The sequence below is a fragment of the Heterodontus francisci genome, chromosome 15 (genome assembly GCF_036365525.1).
Source record: "Heterodontus francisci isolate sHetFra1 chromosome 15, sHetFra1.hap1, whole genome shotgun sequence".
NCBI lineage: Eukaryota > Metazoa > Chordata > Chondrichthyes > Heterodontiformes > Heterodontidae > Heterodontus > Heterodontus francisci.
The window spans coordinates 39,507,404-39,529,845 of record NC_090385.1 but is presented as its reverse complement, the minus strand read 5'-3'; the positions used below and the strand labels follow the sequence as shown (position 1 = coordinate 39,529,845).

Below are 22,442 nucleotides of genomic sequence, written 5' to 3'. Positions count from 1 at the left end.
ATGTTGTGACCTGTGGAGAAGTGGAACTTCAATAAACAGTGCACTCCTCGCACCTCGGTCATAAGAGTATCTCTCTCTGTAAGATTTCCTCTCTACTGTTTTCAAGATTGCAGAGCCAAAGGGCCAGATTTTCAAAGCCTGCTCCTTGTGGGCACAGAGGCAAGCACGCTTTGAATACTGCATTCACGGAGGTCAGCACTGCACCTGCCACCTCTGGAACATGATGCCACTTTTAAAGGGGCGCTGGCAGCGAGGGAGCGGGTCGGGTGCACACATCTATTCAATTGCCTGCTGAGCTCATTGAAAAGATCACCAACAGGCTTTTCAGCAGAAGTTTTTAATTTTTAAAGGCTGGGAATGTGGATGATGCCATGGGAGGAAAACAAGAGGGTGTTCAAGGTATGAATACTGTGTAGGACCATGAGGGCTATGGGAAGTGCTGATTAAAATAATGCAGATGCTCCAAAAAAGCTCAGCTGCTTCATAAGTGCCACAGAGTGGCTTTTGCTTCAGCTGTAAGACTTGCTTTTCTCAGTGGTGAGTGGCAGGAAACCTGAGAGGGATGTGAGGCTGCTGGCATCAGTTGGGCAGCTGGAGTTGGCAGGGGAGGGCCTGGTGAATGCACAAAGCCCAACTGAGGGAGTTCAGATGGGAACAGGCTACTCTGACATTGGACAGAGCAACCAGAATGAGCTGTGATAGATGCAACCTCCTGGACAGTTGAGGCCAGAGGAGCACAGCGGGGGGGAGGGGGCTGCAAGGGGAGGAAGGCTCTACCCAAGACTTCAGGTTTATCTGAAGATCAGATACCTGTAAATGACAGAGTGCCAGTGCCGTAGGAGGCTATGCCTATTCAGGCAGATGGTCTTGGTCCTGTGTGTTCTGATTCACAATGACCCGAGGCCTCACGGCCCCCATGGCTGTCCCCTACCTGCAGCCGTCAAGGTCTCTGTCGCACTGAAATTCTATGTAATGGGGTCGTCCCAGGGATCAGTTGTGGACCTAGGTGGCATCTCGCTGTCAGAAGCTCATCAGGCAGGTTATGGATGCCATAATCAGGCAGGCAGGGAACTACACCTGCTTTGACATAGATGGGCCTACGCAGGAACAGAGGGCATTGGATTCAGCCTCCATCGCTTGATTTCCCCAGGTGCAGGGCATCATCAATTGCGTCCAAGTGGATATCAAGGCAGCCAGTGAGATCCATCAACAGGAAGGGCTTCCACTCCCTCAATGTCCGACTGGACTGTGACCACAACAAGAGCTTCCTCCATGCTCAACTTTCCTGGTGGCTGCCATGACTCCTTCATCATCTGCCAGTACAGGTTGCCTCAGATCTTCACTCTAACTCCCAAAGTGCATGGATGGATCCAAGGGGACAAGGGAAATCCCTTGAAGAGATGGCTGCTGACCCCCCTACAGGAGCCCCAGACAGAGGCACAGAGGCAAAACAACCAATGCCACCTGCTCAGCAGGCCAACCATTGAGCAGGCCATTAGGTTTCTGAAGATGTGTTTCTGGTGCCTGGATCGGTCGGATAGCACCCTCCAATGCCCTCCTGCAAGGGTCTCGGTCATTGTGGTGGTCTGCTGCGCTCTCCATAACATGGCCCCCCCAGAGGGGTGTGAACCTTGAGGATAGTGAGGCCTTGGAAGGAGACAGCTCATCAGGGGAGGAGCAGAAGGTAAGAGAAGAGGAGCAAGAGGGGGCAGAGGGGGATAACACTGAACAGAGAGGTGCCTCTACTACACAACGAGGTGGCCTCCTCCTGCCACCCTCATGGAACAGGACCTCCCTCCTCTCCCTCACGGCCTTCAGCATTAGAACCAGGTGGGCATCAATGAAGCAAGAACCTGCCCTGCCCCTAGTACCATGCCTCCTGATCCCTTGTGACATCTCGCTTCCCTCTGGTGCTGTGGAAGACAGATCTCTCCCTCAGGACAACCAGCAGTCTCAGTGATGGCTGCCATGGGAGTCTACATGAGCCCCACACTTGATTTGATCCACTGCTATTTTCAATCTCTGGCTCTAAGGGGTCAGGAAACCCATCTCCACACCAATTAACAGCTTTACCCATTTGAAAATTGCAATCTGAATCAGCTTCCCACAGGAGTCGGATTTATGACCCAAAACCAGACCTGGTTCCTGTTTCCTACCTCCATAATGAAAATGCAGCCCAAAGTTCCTGCAGCTTTTCCCCATAATTTAGTTTTCTGATACTAAGGATCAGTGTCGTGGCTCCTGTATTAGTCTCCAGAACTCGAATGTCTCCATTGCGCCTTAATGGCCAGAACTGAACATTGTACTCAATACACTGACCAGTGTAACTTAATCATTAATATGTCTCTATAATTCAGTATTCTGTTTGTCTTTTTGATTGCTATTTGGCAACGTTTGGGCATATGAACCTTGACCACTAACACCCGGAGAACTCTTACAACTTTGTCCTCGGCTATTTTAACATGATTCAGAGTATCTACACCATTTATCTTCCTATGTTCCATACTTCACATTTATCAGTTTTATATTGTATCTGACAGTGTTTTGTATACTATCAAATTAAATGTGTTCAGCTTTTCACCCAACCTGTGAAACGACACTGAGATCACTGTGCAATACCACTCTACGGCTCATCCAACCACGATAGCCCCTCAGCAAAAAATGCTCCCCCTCTGCCACCCACCAATGCCAGACCAGCCATCGATGTTAGACTTCCCTCCATGTCAGACCAACAACTTTTGATGTGAATTTTGATTTGAATTTGATATGCTTTTCTCAGTTGTGGAAAACACTGGAGTTCCTATTCCACCGACGGGAACATCAAATAATGAACTAATGTTGCTTTGGGGTTGCCATAATCTGCAGTGTAACATGGTCTTTGTATTTTACTTTACAACACAGCTATTTTCACTTTGTTTTAACCTGTTAGTTTGAGTCTTTCTAATTTTTAGTCAGTTTCTTCAAATTAATTTACAGTAAGGAAAGAAAACCCAGTGGCCTGGATACTAACGGCATGTCTTGTAGGCTTGATTGACAGGCTTGGTAACCAGTCAGATGAGAAGGATCCCGGATCAAGCCACAGGACCAGGTTGGTCCAACTCCCAACCCTGGGGGCTGGAAGTCTGATCCTGGGTTGGGGCGGGGTGCGTTTGATCACTGATCCTGGAGGAAGAGTTTCAATCCCCGACCTAAGTGGTGGGTATCTGACCCTGGGGGTGACCCAAGGGCTCTTTGTATGGGAAAGGGCCTGTTAGGAGGGAGGTGCTTGGGTCCAGCGGGGGAAGCATTCCTGTGGCTCTTGGCCCATAAGCCGTGCTGTCCTCCTGGGACAGGCTAGCAGCTCACACCTTGTCACGCCTCCGCTAAACCTGGAAGTGAATGAATTGGAGGTGGGTTGTGGTCAGGGCTGAGATTTTTAAAATTTTATCCTGTGCCCTGATCCAAACCCACCTGTTTGTGGGTGCTACAATTCAGCCCAGACAGTTATGATGTTACAAAAACATCTTGAGAATATTCCTAAGAAGCCAGGGTTTTACTTATGTAAACTTTAAAGTTACTTTCACTAGTGGTACCTGGTTTGCTGAACACTAGATCTGGTAGTATTTTGGGGGCAATGGATTGTTGCAGTGGCTTGGACATTGATCATTCATCACTGGGATCATACAGTCCAGTTTGGGCTGGAATAATTCTTTGTCTACCAGCTGTGGAATGAGTGTGGGGCAAACTCAATCCAGTTCCTAGGAGGCAGGAGCACTGGAAGCTTTACTCTGCAAGTAACTAGATGTGCCCAATCTGAGCAAGCTTGATAAAGCCACTCGCTATCCAAAATCCTCCAGTGATCATCATCCTTCACTTTCATAAGAACAAAATTCACAAAAGAATGCAAAAAAAAACCTATGCAATTCATTTCTGAATATTATTTGCTAAATAATGTGCTGGTTTAAATTAGCATTAACAAAACAGCTTGAAATTATATGTTTTCACAAATTTCCCCAGAAGTCTTACCTCTACGGGATACTATACATTTTTCATTTCGATGATATGGAGTAGAGTCAAACCTGTTACTGTTCAATATACCAAGATGCTTTTCTGTATATTTTTCTCTTGCTAGTAAGCCTTCAGAATCTTCACAGCATTGAAATTCTTCTTTCATTTCTAAGGACATCAACAGTCACTTTTTAAAATAATTATTTAAAAAGGATTGCAATATAAAAAAAATGACAATTAAATCACCATTGGTAAGTATTTAGCTAAGGCTTTATTAATTTGCTGGTGTTTCAAAGGGACAATTACTACAACAACAACAACTTGCATTTATATGGCACCTTTAACATAGAAAAGCATTTCAAGGTGCTTCAGAGGGACAGGGGCAGATGCTGAACCTTTGGAGGAGAGTTAGGCTAAGCAACCAAACGTTGAGATGATAAGATAGGTTTTGAGCTGACTTTGAAAGGTGGGGAAAGAGGTTGCAAGACAGAAGGGTTTAGGGAGAGAGTTTCAGAGAGTAAGATTGAAATGGCTGAAGGCCCTCCTGCTAACAGTAGAGAAGACCAGAGTCAGATGAATTGACATCACGGAATGGGTTGCAACTTTGAAGGAGGCTGCAGAAATGTAATGTCGACAGGCCATAGAGGTATATGTAGATGAAGGCAAGGATTTTATATTTGATACATTGGGGGACAGGGAGTTAGTGTAAATCAGTGAGAATGGGGGTGTTGGATGTGTGGGGTTTAGTGCAGGCCAATGGAACTTTGGATAATTGGAGTCAGGAAGGAAACAAAGAAATGAAGACTAGAAGTGACAAAGGTGTGATAAGGGTTTCAGAAATAGTAGCAGCAAAGGTAGGTAATGTTGTGAAAGTAATAGTACATGCAGTTCTGATCATGAAATGCGAAATATTACTAAACAAAAAGTTGCAGACAGAAAGAACATGAACACACATTGTGCCTGTTTCAGCTGAACAAAATAAGTGACAGCCATTCGCTCAGGACAATGCCTTGACCAATCAGAGTCAAGCTGCCTGGTTTAAATTTCAAATAAACAAAGCTTGGCAGTTAACTGTCAGTCACTATAAACTGGTGCATTCTCCATGGCAATGCCTCTACTAATCAGAGTTCACCTGCCAACCAATCAGCACTCTCTTTTCATGCAGTATAAGTTGTTGTTTTCCCTTACGTTGGTTATTCTTGCGTATTGTCCTGATGAGCGCAAGACAAAAAGCTTTGGCAACATGTCTCTATTTTCAGCAATTCTCAAGTTCGGTACTACCAAACAACAATTAAAATTTAATATTGATCTTGGAGATCTCCCAATAGCTGAACGGATAAAGGTAGCACTGTGTAGTACTGGGTCAGAAATAACAGGATGTTGCCTTATTCAGTTCCTGGTCAGCAGTGAATTAGCTGATCTAAGTTGAAGTTAAGATGCTACAATTGTGTTCAGGAGTCAGAATAGAAGGGGGGAAAATAAACACAGCCAGTGTACACGTATGTGAAAACCTGGTGAGAACAGGCACTCTGTAATTAATTAACCTGCGACACTCCGGGTTCAGATATTGGATGAAGTACTGGAGGATTCAGGGAATTCGTGGAACTGTTCCCCAGAAAAAGCAAACATCTTCAGGAAAGGAGAAAATTCAGGTAAATATCACAGAGCTCTCTGACAACACAGCAAATTCACCCATAGACTAGAACTTGGCTGCTTTCCAAGTCTATGCTGAGGTTACTGATCCCCGCCAAAACAGTGGTGTGGGTGCTACAATTAAACTCACCGTTCCTGAGTTGGAGAGGGAGAAATTGGTCAAGACTTCTGCTCCTGTTTGCTATCTAACCCTTCTTTGCATGTGTGAATATTGAATGAGAGCAGGATCATGCTCAATTTTGATGTCATCATCAGTTAAATGTTGCTAACATTGCCAAAGCCCTCACCTGAAGAACAGTCACTTGAGTGAGATGTGAAAGGGCAAGTGCTGCCCATTGCACCATACCATAGTATCGAATCAGGAAAGATGAAAAAATTGAGATGTGAAAATTAACAGAGATGCTTTTAAATTCCACTTTTAAATTGTCTTTAAGATTGTCCTTGGAAGTTGTGATAGAATCACAGAAAGATCTTTTTGGTTTGGACCCACTGGAAAGAGCTAGCATGTAGAGGGGCAAGCACTAACAAAAGATTGGAACTAATTCCCAGATACTGAAAACATAGCAAGATTAGATGAGAAGGAACTCTGTGCTGATGTTTGCAGAGATACAAATCAATATTTTGAAGTTATATGAGATCAAAAAGTCAGGCACAAGTCTGAGCCCCAAGTATGATAGCAAAAAATTCTTATTCACAGTACTTTAAAATATTTACTTTTCATTTAAATGCTTGTCAAGATAAATTGTTTCAATAATATATCGATTTATTGCATTGTTCTTTGAATGAGCAAGTCCAGAAAATCAATTTATTTTCTAAATTTCTCCCTTTTTCACTGCAGGCTATTTGACAGTGGAACTCCTCAACAGATATCCACATTGTAATCAATGGACAGTAGACAGGAGTGCGAACCCTGGCTGATTTTCCATCTTCCTTACCTGAGCTATTCAAACTTTTATTACTTAAAGCTAGCAAGGCAGTTCTCAGCTAAGCAGATCCTTTCTCTTCTCACAGCCAAGACTCTCTGATGAAAAGGTTTGATTCCAAGCCCATATTCAGTTAGCTACATATAAACAAGGACGGCAGTTGGAGTGTTACAAATTTCTCGCTGCACTTCTGCTGGAGAAGGGAAAGAGCCATTAGGGTTCTGTCCCTTGGTGGGATCAGAATCAGGCTTGGATGGGACATCTCCACAATAACATCGAATAGAATAGCCTCTTTGGGGCTGAAGATACAGTTCCTGCAAAGGGGTGCCTGAAGCACAGTTTTTTTAGGTGCTGCATGCACTGCGCACAACTGAGTGGGCCTTGCTCAATGCTCATGATGTACTCATGCCGTGTTGTTTCCAAGTTCTCTGAGCAATGTGGTAGGCTCTTAAATGCCCTCTGAAATGGCCTAGCAAACCACTCAGTTGTATCTAACTGCTACAAAGTCAGTAAAGAATGAAACCAGACGGACCACCCGGCATCGACCTAGGCACCGGAAATGACCAGCAAACCCAGTCCTGTCGACCCTGCAAAGTCCTCCTTACTAACAACTGGGGGCTTGTGCCAAAGTTGGGAGAGCTGTCCCACAGACTAGTCAAGCAACAACCTGAGATAGTCATACTCACTGAATCATTCCTTACAATGTCCCAGACACCGCCATCACCATCCCCCGTTATGTCCTGTCTCACCAGCAGGACAGACCCATCAGAGGTGGCGGCACAGTGGTATGCAGTCGGGAGGGAATTGCCCTGGGAGTCTTCAAAATCGACTCCAGACCCCATGAAGTCTCATGGCATCAGGTCAAAATGGGCAAGGAAACCTCCTGCTAATTACCACCTACTGCACCCTCCCCACAGCTGATGAATCAGTGCTCCTCCATGTTGAACACCACTTGGAGGAAACACTGATCCTGGCAAGGGCACAGAACGTACACTGGGTGGGGGACTTCAATGTCCATCACCAAAAGTGGCTCGGGAGCACCACTACTGACCGAGCTGACCAAGTCCTAAAGGATATAGTTGCTAGACTGGGTCTGCAGCAGGTGGTGAGGGAACCAACAAGAAGGAAAAACATACTTCACCTCATCCTCACCAATCTTCCTGCCGCAGATGCATCTGTCCATGACAGTATTGGTAGGAGTGACCACCGCACAGTCCTTGTGGAGACAAAGTCCCATCCTCACATTGAGGATACCCTCCATCGTGTTGTGTGGCACTACCACTGTGAGAAATGGGATAAAATTTCGAACAGATCAAGCAATGCAAAACTGGACATCCATGAGGCACTGTGGGCCATCAACAGCAGCATAATTGTACTCAACCACAAACTGTAACCTCATGGCCCAGCATATTCCCCACTCTACCATTACCATCAAGCCAGGGGATCAACCATGGTTCAATGAAGAGTGCAGAAGGGCATGCCAGGAGCAGCACCAGGCATACCTCAGAATGCAGTGTGAACCTGCTGAAGCTACAACACAGGACTACTTGCGTGCCAAACAGCGTAAACAGCATGCAATAGACAGAGCTAAGCGATCCCACAACCAACATATCAGATGTAAGCTCTGCAGTCCTGCCACATCCCGTTGTGAATGGTGGTGGACAATTAAACAACTAACTGGAGGAAGTGGCTTCACAAATATCCCATCCTCAATGATGGGTTGCCCAGCACATCAGTGCAAAAGATAAGGCTGAAGCATTTGCAACAATCTACAGCCAAAAGTGCCGAGTGGATGATCCATCTCTGCCTCCTCCTGAAGTCCCCAGCATCACAGATGCTAGTCTTCAGCCAATTCAATTCACTCCACGTGATATCAAGAAACGACTGAAGGCACTGGATACTGCAAAGGCTATGGGCCCTGACAACAATCCGGCAATAGACCTGTGTTCCAGAATTTGCCACGCCCCTAGTTCAGCTGTTCCAGTACAGCTACAATACTGGTATCTACCCAGCAATGTGGAAAATTGCCCAAGTATGTCCTGGACACAAAATCAAGACAAATCCAACCCAGCCAATTACCGGCCCATCAGTCTACTCTCGATCATCAGTAAAGTGATGGAAGGTGTCATCAACAGTGCGATCAAGCGGCACTTGCTTAGCAATAACCTGCTCTGTGATGCTCAGTTTGGGTTCCGTCAGGGCCACTCAGCTCCTGACCTCATTACAGTCTTGGTTCAAACACGGACAAAAGACTGAACTCAAGAAGTGAGGTGAGAGTAACTGCCCTTGACACCAAGGCAGCATTTGACTGAGTATGGCATCAAGGAGCCCCATCAAAACTGGAGTCAATGGGAATCAGGGGGAAAACACTCCACTGGTTGGAGTCATGCCTAGCACAAAGGAAGATGGTTGTGGTTGTTGGAGGTCAATCATTTCAGCTCCAGGACATCACTGCAGGAGTTCCTCAGGGTAGTGTCCAAGGCCCAACCATCTTCAGCTGCTTCATTAATGCCCTTCCTTCAATCATAAGGTCAGAAGTGGGGATGTTCGCAGATGACTGCACAATGTTCAGCACCATTCATGACTCCTCCAATACAGAAGCAGTCCATGTAGAAAAGCAGCAAGACCTGGACAATATACAGGCTTGGGCTGATAAGTGGCACCTAACATTCTCACCACACGAGTGCCAGGCAATGACTATCTCTAACAAGAGAGAATCTAACCATCTCCCCATGACATTCAATGGCATTACAATCGCTGAATCCCCCACTATCAATATCCTGGGGGTTACCATTGACCAGAAACCGAACTGGAGTAGCCATATAAATACCATGGCTACAAAAGCAGGTCAGAGGCTAGGAATCCTGCAGCGAGTAACTCACCTCCAGACTTCCCAAAGCCTGTCCACCATCTACAAGGCACAAGTCAGGAGTGTGATGGAATACTCTCCACTTGCCTGGATGGGTGCAGCTCCAACAACAATCAAGAAGCTCAACGCCGTCCAGGACAAAGCAGCCCATTTGATTGGCATCCCATCCATAAACATTCACTCCCTTAACCACAGACACACAGTGGCAGCAGTGTGTACCATCTACAAGATGCGCTGCAACAATGCACCAAGGCTCCTTAGAGAGCACCTTCCAAACCCGTGACCTCTACCACCTAGAAGGACAAGGGCAGCAGATGCATGGGAACACCACTACTTGCAAGTTCCCCTCCAAGCCACACACCATCCTGACTTGGAACTATATCGCAGTTCCTTCACTGTCGCTGGGTCAAAATCCTAGAACTCCCTTCCCAACAGCACTGTGGGTGTACCTATACCATATGGACTGCAGCTGTTCAAGACGGCAACTCACCACCACCTTCCCAAGGTCAATTAGGTTGGGTAATAAATGCTGTCCTAGCCAGCGATGCCTACATCCCATGAACGAATGAAAAAAAAGATCTTTTTGTGAGAGCAGTAAGGTGACATCCTAGCAAAATTGCCTCTCCAGCCAAACAGTCCAACTGCAGTTAAGCCTTAGAGAAAGATCGGGCCGGAAAGATCACCGAAGAAAAGATATTCCCACCACTGCAAATTGCATCAACCGTTTGCAACAGGCGCTGAGTGACTAATGTGCTTTTGAGGCATTTTCCATTACAAATTAGGCCTTAGTAAGCCTTGTGCATGGTTGGTACATAGCGTTATACTGCCATAGGCTCTTCCTGCCCAAACTGTCCTGTGCTCAGTGCATCAGATACAATCAGCCCCAGGCTTCTGTGCTTCATAATATGGGCCCTGACATTCAAAGTGTTATAAAGCTTTCAGGTCTGTAGGCTGCATTACTGATCCCATTGTCTTGACTCATGCACAAGAACAGGCACTCGAGCAAAGCACTGAAGGGTTTCTAATACATGAAACTGTGCCCCAGGAGGAGTCTATTTCTTCAGCTGAAGAGAGAAGGCAATTGGCAAAAAAATAAATGTAGTAATTTTGCTTTTTTTTCTGTCCATTCTTGACTGATATTTCTCAAGTGTTGATAATATAAGAAACTGACTTGTAATAAATACAGAGCCTGAGGGAGTGAGATTGTTGAATTAACATTCACAGCTCAATCATCTCTGCATCAATGACCATCTCGCTAATAACAATTTTCTTCCTAAAGCAGAGATTCTCAATGCCCTGGGAAATATTCAGAAATGAACAGATAAAAAACAAAGTAGAATTTTAATATTGGTTATCATTTGTTGTTTCCTCCCTTTTCTTGTGCTCCTCACTTGAAGTTTTCGTACTGGAAGATGAGTTTACAGTGGGGTACCCAGGGGTCAGTACTAGGACCCCTGTTTTTCATGAAATATATTAATGATCTAGACTTGGGTGTACAGGGCACAATTTCAAAACTTGCAGATGTGAACTGTGAGGATAGTAATAGACTTTAAAAGGACATAGTGGAATGTGTGGAGAGGTGGCAGATGAAATTTAATGCAAATAAATGTGAAGTAATCCATTTTGGTGGGAAGAATAAGGAAAGGCAATATGAACGAAAGAGGACAATTCTAAGGATTTTAAAAATTCTTTCATGGGATGTGGGCAACATTGGCAAGGTCAGCATTTGTTACTGGGCCATTTCAGAGCGCAGTTATTGCAGAGGCCACTGCTGTGGGTCTGGAGTCACATGTAGGCCAGACCAGGTACGAATGGCAAATTTCCTTCCCTAAAGGACATTAGTGAACCAGATGGGTTTTTACGACAATCAATGGTAGTTTCATCAGCACCATATCTGAGACTAACTTTCAATTCCAGATTTTTATTGATTAATTGAATTCAAATTCCACCAGCTGCCATGGTGGGATTTGAACCCATGTCCCCAGAGCATTAGCCTATGCCCCAGGAACAGAGAGACCTTGGGTATATGTGCACAAGTAGTTGAAGGTGGCAGGGAAGGTTGAGAAAGTGGTTAAAAAGACATACAGGATACTGGGCTTTATAAATAGAGGCATAAAGTACAAAAGCAAGGAGGTTATGATGAACGTTTATAAAACACTAGTTCGGCCTTAAGTGGTGCAGTGTGCTCAATTCTGGGCACTTTAGGAAGGATGTGAAGGCTTTAGGCAGGGTGCAGAAAAGATTTCAGCGAATGGTCCCAGGGATGACGGACATCAGTTACAAGGAAGCTGGGGTTGTTCTCCTTAGAGATGGTTGAGAGGAGATTTGATAGAGGTGTTCAAAATCATGAGGGGTCTGGACAGAGTAGATAGGGAGAAACTGTTCCCTTTGGCAGACAGGTCGAGAACCAGAGGACACCGATTTAAGGTGACTGGCAAAAATACCAAAAGCAATGAGGAAAAAACTTTTTTACATGGTGATTGGATGGGATCTGGAATACACTGCCTGAGATTGTGGTGGTGGTAGATTCAATGTAGCTTTCAAAATAGAATTGGATAAGCACCTGAAGATAAAAAATGTGCAGGGTTATAGGGAAAGGGCAGGGATTGGGACTAGCTGCATTGCTCTTGTAGAATGCCGCCATGGATTCCACAGGCCAAATGGCCTCCTTCTATGCTGTGACAATTCTATGATTCTAGGTGCTAAGCCTTGCTTAGTGTGTTTCCACGGGTGCTGGCAACCCTTTAATACCTCGCCCAAAATATTCTTCATGTGTGATCATAGACAGAGGCTGCAGGCAGGCAATTCAACCATGAAGGCGACACAAGTAAGCCCAGTCTTCTTTTCATCCAATGAGCACTTTCCAACAAGCGCCACTAAGTAATGAACAGCAGCAAGAATCCTGGCTGAATTTTTTCCTGCATTTATTGCAGGGTGCTGAGGCCAACTATGATGCTGCAAACACTTACCCACTCTAGATCAACAAACTCAGTACAGATTGCCAATTGATCCTGGAGGTTTCAGGTCTTCTGGGCGTAGTACTATTCCAGATGACCAGGCACTCTCTAATTTGACAATGCATCAATTCCAGTGGGAAGCATGTAAAGTTTGCAATGTAATATAATCTGTAGTTAAAAATCACAATACGGTGTTGGGTCAGTGTTCCTAAATTTGGGCAAAGCACAATGTTTAAATGCTCCAGTTGCCTGTGGTTCTTCACCTTCTTGCCCCATATAGAACAGCATAAAACTCCCTCAATGACTCTGTGAGTTTATCTAGTTAGAACCATAGAAAAATTACAGCACTGAAGGAGGCCATTCAGCCCATCGTGTCTGCGCCAGCCAAAAAAACTAGCCACCCAATCTAATCCCACCTTCCAGCACCTGGTCCATAGCCTTGCAGGTTACAGCACTTCAGTTGCATGTCCAGGTACCTTTTAAATGTGTTGAGGGTCTCTGCCTCAACCATCATTCCTGGCAGTGAATTCCAGACACCTACCATCCTCTGGGTAAAAAAGATTTTCCTCCTATCCCCTCTAAACCTTCTACCAATCACCTTAAATCTGTGCCCCCTGGTAACTGGCCTCCCCACTAGGGGAAAAAAGTCCTTCCTGTCTACTCTATCTAGGCTCCTCATAATTTTGTACACCTCAATTAAGTCACCCCTCAGCCTCCTCTGTTCGAAGGAATACAACCCTAGCCTATCCAATCTATCCTCATAGCTGCAACCTTCGAGCCCTGGAAACATTCTTGTAAATCTCCTCTGTACTCTCTCCAGAGCAATTATGACCTTTCTGTAATGTGGTGACCAGAACTGTACACAATACTCCAACTGTGGCCTAACCAGCGTTTTATACAGTTCCAGCATTACATCCCTGATTTTGTGTTCTACACCTTGGCCAATAAAGGAAAGCATTCCATATGCCTTCTTCACCACTCTATCCACCTCTCCTGCCACCTTCAGGGACCTGTGGACATGCACACCAAGGTCTCTCACTTCTTCTACCCCTCTCAATATCCTCCCGTTTACTGTGTATTCCCTTGCTTTGTTTGCCCTCCCCAAATGCAATACTTCACACTTCTCTGGATTGAATTCCATTTGCCACTTTTCCACCCACTCAGCCAAACCACTGATATCATTCTGGAGTCTACAACTATCCTCTTCACTATAAACTACATGGCCAATTCTTGTGTCATCAGCAAATTTCCCCATCATGCCTCCCACATTTAAGTCCAAATCATTAATACATACCACAAACAGCAAGGGACCCAACAATGAGCCATGTGGAATGCCACTGGAAACCGCTATCCATTCGCAAAAACATCTGTTGACTACTACCCTTTGTTTCCTGTCACTGAGCCAATTTTGGAATCAACCTGCCACATTCCCCTGCATCCCATGGGCTTTCATTTTACTGACAAGTCTGTCATGCGGGACCTTGTCAAATGCCTTAATAAAATCCACGTAGACCACATCCACTGCATTACCCTCATCAATCCTCCTTGTTACTTCCTCAAAAGACTCAATCAAGTTAGTAAGACATGATTTTTAACTGCAGATTATGCTACATTGCAAACTTTACTTGCTTTCCACTGGAATTGATGCATTGTCAAATTAGAGAGTACTGGCCATCTAGAATAGTACTACGCCAAGAAGACCTGAAAACTCCAGGATCAATTGGCAATCTGTACTGAGTTTGTTGATCTAGAGTGGGGAAGTGTTTGCAGCATCATAGTTGGCCTCAGCACCCTGCATGACTAGAGGGGTGAAGTAAAAAAGGAAATTAGAAAAGCAAAGAGAGGACATGAAAAATTATTGGCAGGTAAAATCAAGGAAAACCTGAAGATGTTTTATCAGTACATTAAGAGCAAGAGGATAACTAAGGAAAGGGTAGGACCTATCAGAGATGTATAAGGGATCTTATGTATGGATGAAGATAATTTGGGCAGAGTTCTTAATGAGATTTTGTCTCTGTCTTCACAATGGAGAGGGTTGATGTAGACATTGCAGTTAAAGAGGAGGTGTGAAATATTAGAGACGATAAGCATAATGAGAGAGGAAGTACTAGAGGGTCTGACATCCTTGAAAGTGGATAAATCGCCATGGCCGGATGGATTGCATCCTATGTTGTTAACGGAAGCCAGGGAGGAAATAGCGGATGCGCTGAGGATCACCTTCATATCCTCACTAGATACAGGAGAGATACCAGATGATTGGAGATCTGCTAACGTTGTACCATTGTTTAAAAAGGGTGCGAGTGATAGGCCAAGTAATTATAGGCCAGTCAGTCTGACCTTGGTGGTGGGTAAATTGTTAGAATCTATTCTGAGGGACAGGATAAACTGCCACTTAGAAAGGCACAGATTAATCAGGGATATGCATGGATATGTTGAGGGAAGGTCATGTCTTACTAACTTAATTGAGTTTTTCGAGGAAGTAACAAGAAGGATTGATGAGGGTAGTGCAGTGGATGTGGTTTACAAGGATTTTAGTAAAGCATCTGACAAGGTTCCACATGGCAGACTGGTCAGTAAAGTGAAAGCCCATGGGATACAGGGGAAGGTGGCAGGCTGGATCCAGAATTGGCTCAGGGACAGGAAACAAAGGGTAGTAGTCGACGGATGTTTTTGTGAATGGAAAACTATTTCCAGTGGCATTCCACAGGGCTCAGTGTTAGGTCCCTTGCTGCTTGTGGTATATATTAATGATTTGAACAAATGTGGGAGGCATGATTGGGAAATTTGCTGATGACACAAGAATTGGCTGTGTAGTTGATAGTGAAGAGGATAGCGGTAGACTCTAGAAATATATCAATGGTTTGGTTGAGTGGGTGGAAAAGTGGCAAATGGAATTCAATCCAGAGAAGTGTCAGGTATTGCATTTGGGGAGGGCAAATAAAGCAAGGGAATACACAATAAACGGGAGGATATTGAGAGGGGTAGAAGAAGTGAGAGACCTTGGAGTGCATGCCCACAGGTCCCTGAAGGTGGCAAGACAGGTAGATAGAGTGGTGAAAAAGGCATATGGAATGCTTTCCTTTATTGGCTGAGGTATAAAATACAAAAGAAGAGATGTAATGCTGGAACTGTATAAAACACTGGTTGCGCCACAGTTGTAGTATTGTGTACAGTTCTGGTCACCTCATTAGAGAAAGAACATAATTGCTCTGGAGAGAGTACAGAGGAGATTTACAATAATGTTGCCAGGGCTCGAAAATTGCAGCTATGAGGATAGATTGTTTCGACTAGGGTTGTTTTCCTTTGAACAGAGAAGGCTGAGGGGTGACTTAATTGACGTGTACAAAATTATGAGGGTCCTAGATAGAGTAGTCAGGAAGGACCTGTTTCCCCTAGCAGGGAGGTCAATTACCAGGGGGCACAGATTTAAGGTGATTGGTAAAAGGATTAGAGGGGACATGAGTAATACCTTTTTCACCCAGAGGGTGGTGGGTGTCTGGAATTCACTGCCAGGAATGGTGGTGGAGGCAGAAACCCTTAATTCTTTTAAAAGGTATCTGGAAATGCACCTGAAGTGCTGTAACCAGCAAGGCTATGGACCAGGTGCTGGAAAGTGGGATTAGATTGGGCAGCTAGTTTATTTGTCCAGCACGGACATGACGGGCTGAATGGCCTCCTTCTGTGCCATAATTTTTCAATGGTTCTGTGACCTTCCATTAACGAATCCATGATGGATGTCCCTGATTAATCTGTGCCTTTCCAAGTGGTAGTTTATCCAGCCCCTCAGAATCCTGTACCTCCTATAAAAAAACCGGATGGTCCCAAGTTCAATCTCTGCTCTGCACTGAGTTAGATGATTTCATCCATGCAACAGTAAGCAGTGGTACAATTGCCCTCAGTCCTTTTGGTTGTGTGTGTGGCAGAGGAAAATCAGTTAGTGGGAATGTGTGGATGTTGACTCAAGAAAGGAATGGGCTTAGTTCTGATGCATGCTATAGTTAAATAGCCTGGTAGCATTTACCATCCACTGAATGATAGCCATTTGATTGAGGCACCTGAGGGTTCTGTGTGCCTGTGTAATCACATGCTGAAAGGGAATAGTTAGCTCTAGAAAAGAAGAGAAGGGAAAAAAGGAAAAGAAAAAGTATAGCAGAACATATTTTTGGAAAACCAGGCCAGCTAGTCTTATAATATGAATTCAAAATAAAGTTCTGATTCTTGGCACAGGTGGCACAAGCCGATTCAAAACCATTTGCATTTCCCAGTTTCCAACTGATTTCTGGGACAATATAGAGACAGAATTTATTTGGGCACTTGCACTCAAGCCACATAGTTTTGTTCGCCAGAAGCACATATCAGGAATTCAGGGATGGGGATCAGCAATGATCTCTGCTCCTGAATTCCTAACATGTGCCACTGGCAGGTGAAGCTCCTCGCCCAGGCTGTAAATTCTTATAATTTACTCTGTACCATTTTCTGGCAAAGAAAATACACAAGACAGAGAAAAAAAAGCAAAAACACATGAAAATATAAAAGGATATTTCCAGTGATTGTCCCGATCCAATAATTCCCTGGATATGGACTAGTCACAACCGAGAAAATTTCTGTTTGCAATAGTTTTCTGTAATACTTTTAACCTAAATCGGTTTGGAGCATAAAGGTTTAAAAATATGCTCTACAATATTGATAACAAATGTATCAATATCTACACACAAAATTTTTTTGTTTGCTGTTTAAAAATCCATGTGAAAACAGTATTTTAAAAATGGTCATAAGTATTTCTCAAAAACACATTAATATTTGTTAACAATATCACACAACATATGTTGCAGCAATAGGCTGCCACATCTTTGTGCATTCTAATTGATTGGATGACCAAGGCAACATTTTTATGTCAATTCAAAACCATTTTAAATGAAAATCAGAGAGCTTTCTCCATTCTCTGGTTAACATTCCTCTCCTTCAACCAACACCACCTAAAACAGATAGTTTAGAGCCATTGCTCTCATCGCTGTCGGGTCTTGCTGTGCAAACAATGGCTGCTACAGTTGCTTGCATGATTTCAAAGTAATGCACTGGCCCTGTACTCAGGCAGGGTGTTAAATGGGTATGCAACCTGAGCCCGTCCTGTCCTGTTCCTGCTGAGCAGGTTAGTTTAAAACCAGGGCTCTTTTTAGTGAAGCATTTAGAGACATTTCTGGCAAATGCGACTAGGTTCTGCATAGATGTAAAATTTTAAATAATGTTCCCCTTATAGGATAAAAGCTGCATTGCAGTTGCATTTATGAGACGTACGTGATTTCTTTTTAAAAGTTATATTCTTCTCAAACCACTATTTACAGATTCAGTGCTCTGCTGAGAAATAGAATCTTTCATATAAATCTGCCTCTCAAATCCAGTTATCTTCTGCTAAAAGACAAGTGACAAGAAAAATAAAGCAATATGTGGATAAATGATATTAAAAAAACTATTTCGAGACTTGCTGTAGCGTCCTGGCCCAGATAGTAACCTGATAAAGTGGCTCCTGGAACAGACAGCAGCTTCAAAAATAAATTACAGAAACAAAATTAGTCTCTCTCACCTGTGAAAACAAAAGAGGAACCACTTCCCTCGTCGATCACCTGCCCTGGATAATCCTTAGAATCTATCGCTTGACAGCCTCCCAGCAACATGAATCTTCCACAGCAGACCCCAATTAAAGAAAGCAAAGCACTTCCTCGTCTAAAACCTTGGCTTTGCAGCCTGCAAGCTCAGGAGCACTGTTCCAAATTGACCTACCAGATCCCAGCTGCAGTTCATGTTCCATTATGCAAGAATGCCAAAAAGAAAAATGCAAACCAAGCACTGGGATTCTTTTCTGGAGGAACGGAATTGAAAAACAGGGAAGTTATGTCAAACTTGTGTTGAAATTTGGTTAGAAAACACTTTTTTTTTTACATTCATTCTTGGGATGTTTGCTTTGCTGGCAAGGCTAGCATTTATTGCCCATCCCTAATTGCCCTCGAGAAGATGGCGGTGAGCTGCCTTCTTGAACCGCTGCAGTCCATGTGGGGTTGGTTAGGTTCTCTCTTGTTGGCGATAAGCCAGTGCCTGGCACTTGAGTGGCAAGAATGTTACTTGCCATTTATCAGCCCAAGCCCGAATGTTGTCCAGGTCTTGCTGCATGCAGGCGTGGACTGCTTCAGCATCTGAGTTGTGAATGGTACTGAACACTGTGCATATCAGCGAATATCTCCACTTCTGAATGACAGAGGAAGTATATCTGATGGAGCAGCTGAAGATGGTTGGGCCTAGGACACTACCCTGAGGAACTCCTGCAACAATATCCTGAGGCTGAGATGATTGACCTCCAACAACTACAACCATCTTCCTTTGTGCTAGGTATGAATCCAACCAGTGGAGAGTTTTCCCCCGATTCCCATTGACTTCAATTTGGCTAGAGCTCCTTGATGTCACACTCGGTCAAATGCTGCCTTGATGTCAAGGACAATCACTCTCTCAACACCTCTGGAATTCAGCTGTTTTATCCATGTTTGGACCAAGGCTGTAATAGGTCTGGAGCTGAGTGGTCCTGATGGAACAGATACCAAAACTGAGAAGTTGTAACTATCAAGAAAGACTGAATAGGCTGGGATTTTTTTCTCTAGCAAAGAGATGGTTGAAGGGTGATCTAATACAGGTCTTTAAAATTATGAAGGGGTTTCATAGGGTAGATGTGAAGAAGATGTTTCCACTTGTGGAGGACTCCAAAACCAGAGGCCATAAGTATAAGACAGTAACTAATAGTTCCAATAAAAAAAAAATCAGGAGAGAATTCTTTATCCAGAGAACGGTTAGAATATGGAAATTGCTCTAGTATTTGAGGCAACTAGCATAAATGCCTTTAAGTGAAAGGGAGAAAGGTGAAACAGCTACTAAGATTCTAAATTTAGGTAAGGTTGACTTCAATGGGATGAGACAGAGACTGTCCACAGTAAGCAAAATTGTTAATGGGTAAAATGATAGAAGATCAGTGGGAGGTGTTCAAAAAGAATTTAATGTGATGCAGAAACAATTTATACTCCTAAAGGGCAAGAGTTCTACTTGCCAAAAAAGGCAGCCATGGGCAACTAAAGAGTTAAGAGTCAACATAAAACTAAACGAAAAGGCAGGCAAAGAAGTAAAAAAAAAAAGCACAGCTTCTGACAAATGGGAAAGATACAAAGAACAAGAAAGGGTGACAAAACAGATAGTACAAGCTGCAAAAAGAGAGTATGAAAAGAAACTTGTAAGGGACATCAAAATCAGCACAGAAAGCTTTTACAATTTATATTAGGAAAAGAGGGTGGTCAGAAGCAATATGGGCCCCTTGAACACTGATAACAGTGATGTTGTCAATGATAATAAGGAAACGCCAGACATGCTGAATATTACTTTGCACCAGAATTTACGGTACAGGAAGAGATCAGCATGCCAGACATCCTTAAAACTATTATTGAATCAGGGACAGGACTCAACAAAATTGACGTAAGCAAGATAACAGTAATGGCACTAAAGAGTGACAACTCCCCAGGGCCAGATGATTTCCATTGCGGGTTTTAAAAGAAGTAGGTGAGAACATAGCAAATGCCCTAATTATAATCTTCCAAAGTTCTCTCAATTTGGGAACCATTTCCTTAGATTGGAAAATTGGGCATGTTACTCTGCTATTTAAGAAAGGTGAGAGTGGAAAACCAGGGAATTATTGACCCATTAGTCTGACATTTGTTGTTGGGAAATTGTTAGAGTCTATAATTAAAGATAGGATGACGGAACAGCTTGAAAATTTTCAGCTGATCAAGAGAGCCAGCATGGATCTGTAAAGAGTAGGTCGTGCCTGATGAATCTGATTGAATTTTTTGAAGAGATGACTAAAGCAGTAGACCAATATCTATGGATGTTATTTATATGGACTTCCAGAGGCATTTGATAAAGTTCCCCATTAGAGACTATTAGCTAAAGTTGACACTCGTAGCATTGAAGGCAAATTATTGACCTGGTTAGGAAATTGGCTGTCCAGCAGGGGACAGAGAGTAGGGATAATGGGCAGGTGCTCCAATTGGCAGGATGTGATTAGTGGCGTCCTGCAAGGATCTGCGTTGTGGGTTCGACTATTTACTGTACTCATTAGCGACTAAAATGATGGAATAGAAAACCATATATCCAAATTTGCCCATGATGCAAAGATAGGTGGCATCGTAAGCAGTGTACATGGAAGCATCAAGTTACAAAGAGATATTGATAGATTAAGTGCATGGACAAAATTGTGTCAAATAGATTCAATGTAAGAAAATGTGAAGTCATCCACTTTGGATCTAGCATGGAAAAAACAGAATAATTTCTAAATGGGGAAAGCTAGAAATAGTGGAGGTCCAAAGAGACTTGGGTGGTCCAGGTACAAAGATCATTAAAATGTCATGAACAGGTACAGAAAATAATCAAAAAGACTAATGGAATGCTGGTCTTTATAGAGGACTAGAGTACTAGGGGTAGGCGTCATGCTTTAGCTGTACAGAGCCCTGCTTAGACCACACTTGTACTACTATGAGCAGTTCTGGGCACCACACCTTAGGAAGGATATATTGGCCTTGGAGAGAGTGCAGTATAGGTTTATTAGAACGATAACTGGACAAATCCAAGGGCTAAGCTACATGGAGCGATTAAACAAACTAGGGTGTATTCCCTGGCATTTAGAAGGATAAGGGATGATTTGATTGAAGTTTTCAAGACATTGAGCAGAACAGATAGGATAGATTGGGAGAAAGAATTTCTGCTGGTTGGGGTATCTAGGACTACACGGCATAGTTAAAAAATTCGAGCCAGACTTTTCAGGAGTGAAATTAGGAAACACTTCCTCATGCAAAAGGATGGGAGAAGTTTGGAACTCTCTTTCACAAACAGCAATTGATGCTAAATCAATTGTTAATTTTAAAACTGAGATTGATTGATTTTTGTTAGTCAAATGTAATAAGGGATATGGGGAAAAAGTGGGAAGAGGAGTTAGGTCGCATATCAGCCATGATCTCATTGAATGGCAGAACAGGCTCAAGGAGCAGTATCATGAAAGATTACATCGCACAATCAGTAAGAATTGGTGAATGCATGGAAGACAACAGCACATTTCCTGTAATGACTCTCCCACCAGTGGTACAGGAGACAACCACTTCTCCATTCAGTCCTGTCAAATACAAGAGAGTGAACCCTCCACCACACCGGCCAATCACAATTGGGACCACATGACACCCATAATGTACATAGAGGGCATTCTGATAATGGTTGGGGCCCGGAACTGTCCATTCCATCTACAAGACAGACTCTCTCTGTCTATTACTGTATATCTGTGGGGTTTTTTCTTTCCCCGTGTGTCTATGGTTCTTGCTTTCTCTGATTTAGTGTGTACCTATGGTTCTCTCTCACAGTGTCCCATTTATCTGTGGTTCTGTGTCAGTGTATATTTGTGGTTCTCTCCCACTGTTACAGTGCGTATCTTTGGTCTTCTCTTTCTCTCTCTCTCACACACGCACACACGCTATCCCACAGTATATCTATGGTCCTCTCCATCTCTGTAGTTCTTTCTCTCTGTGTATCCCAAGGTGTATCTGTGGTTTTCTTTCTCTCTGGTCCTCTTAGTCTCAGTGTGGCAGAATGCCCTTCTCTGCTCCTTCCTGGTGACCCACACAAGTTTCCCTCTGAAAGTGAAGCTAAGGCGGGTGGGGAAAGGGGAACACGCTCATTTCAGACAGATAGTGGAAGCATGTCACCACCATCTCCCCTGTGCATGACAGCATTAACCCAATCCAACCATTTTTCTCATTGACATATATAGGTATGAGTGCCAATTGTCTTTCATTGATAGAAATATTAATCCAAGTTGGAGTTGTCAACTATGCTTGTTTGACTAGTTTCATAAAAAACCAGTGTGAACCTTGCAATTGTATACACCACTAGATTTGCCTGTGACTAGTTCCACTGGCTTTCTCCTGCTCTGCTGCCCTTTAGAATTCTACCAGCTATCTGTTTAGCAGTGCAAAATTA

The 22,442-nt window shown here is 43.7% G+C and overlaps 1 protein-coding gene across 2 annotated transcripts in view; it reads right to left on the bottom strand.

Annotated features, from left to right (window-relative positions):
* LOC137377869 (uncharacterized protein C8orf48-like) overlaps nucleotides 1-22,442 on the bottom strand; it is a 68,003-nt gene that overhangs the window by 34,915 nt on the left and 10,646 nt on the right. For both annotated transcript variants that reach the window (XM_068047938.1, XM_068047939.1), the window contains exon 3: nucleotides 4,006-4,155. In XM_068047938.1, the coding sequence (XP_067904039.1) occupies nucleotides 4,006-4,155 (150 nt within the window). The remainder of the gene's footprint in view (nucleotides 1-4,005; nucleotides 4,156-22,442) is intronic.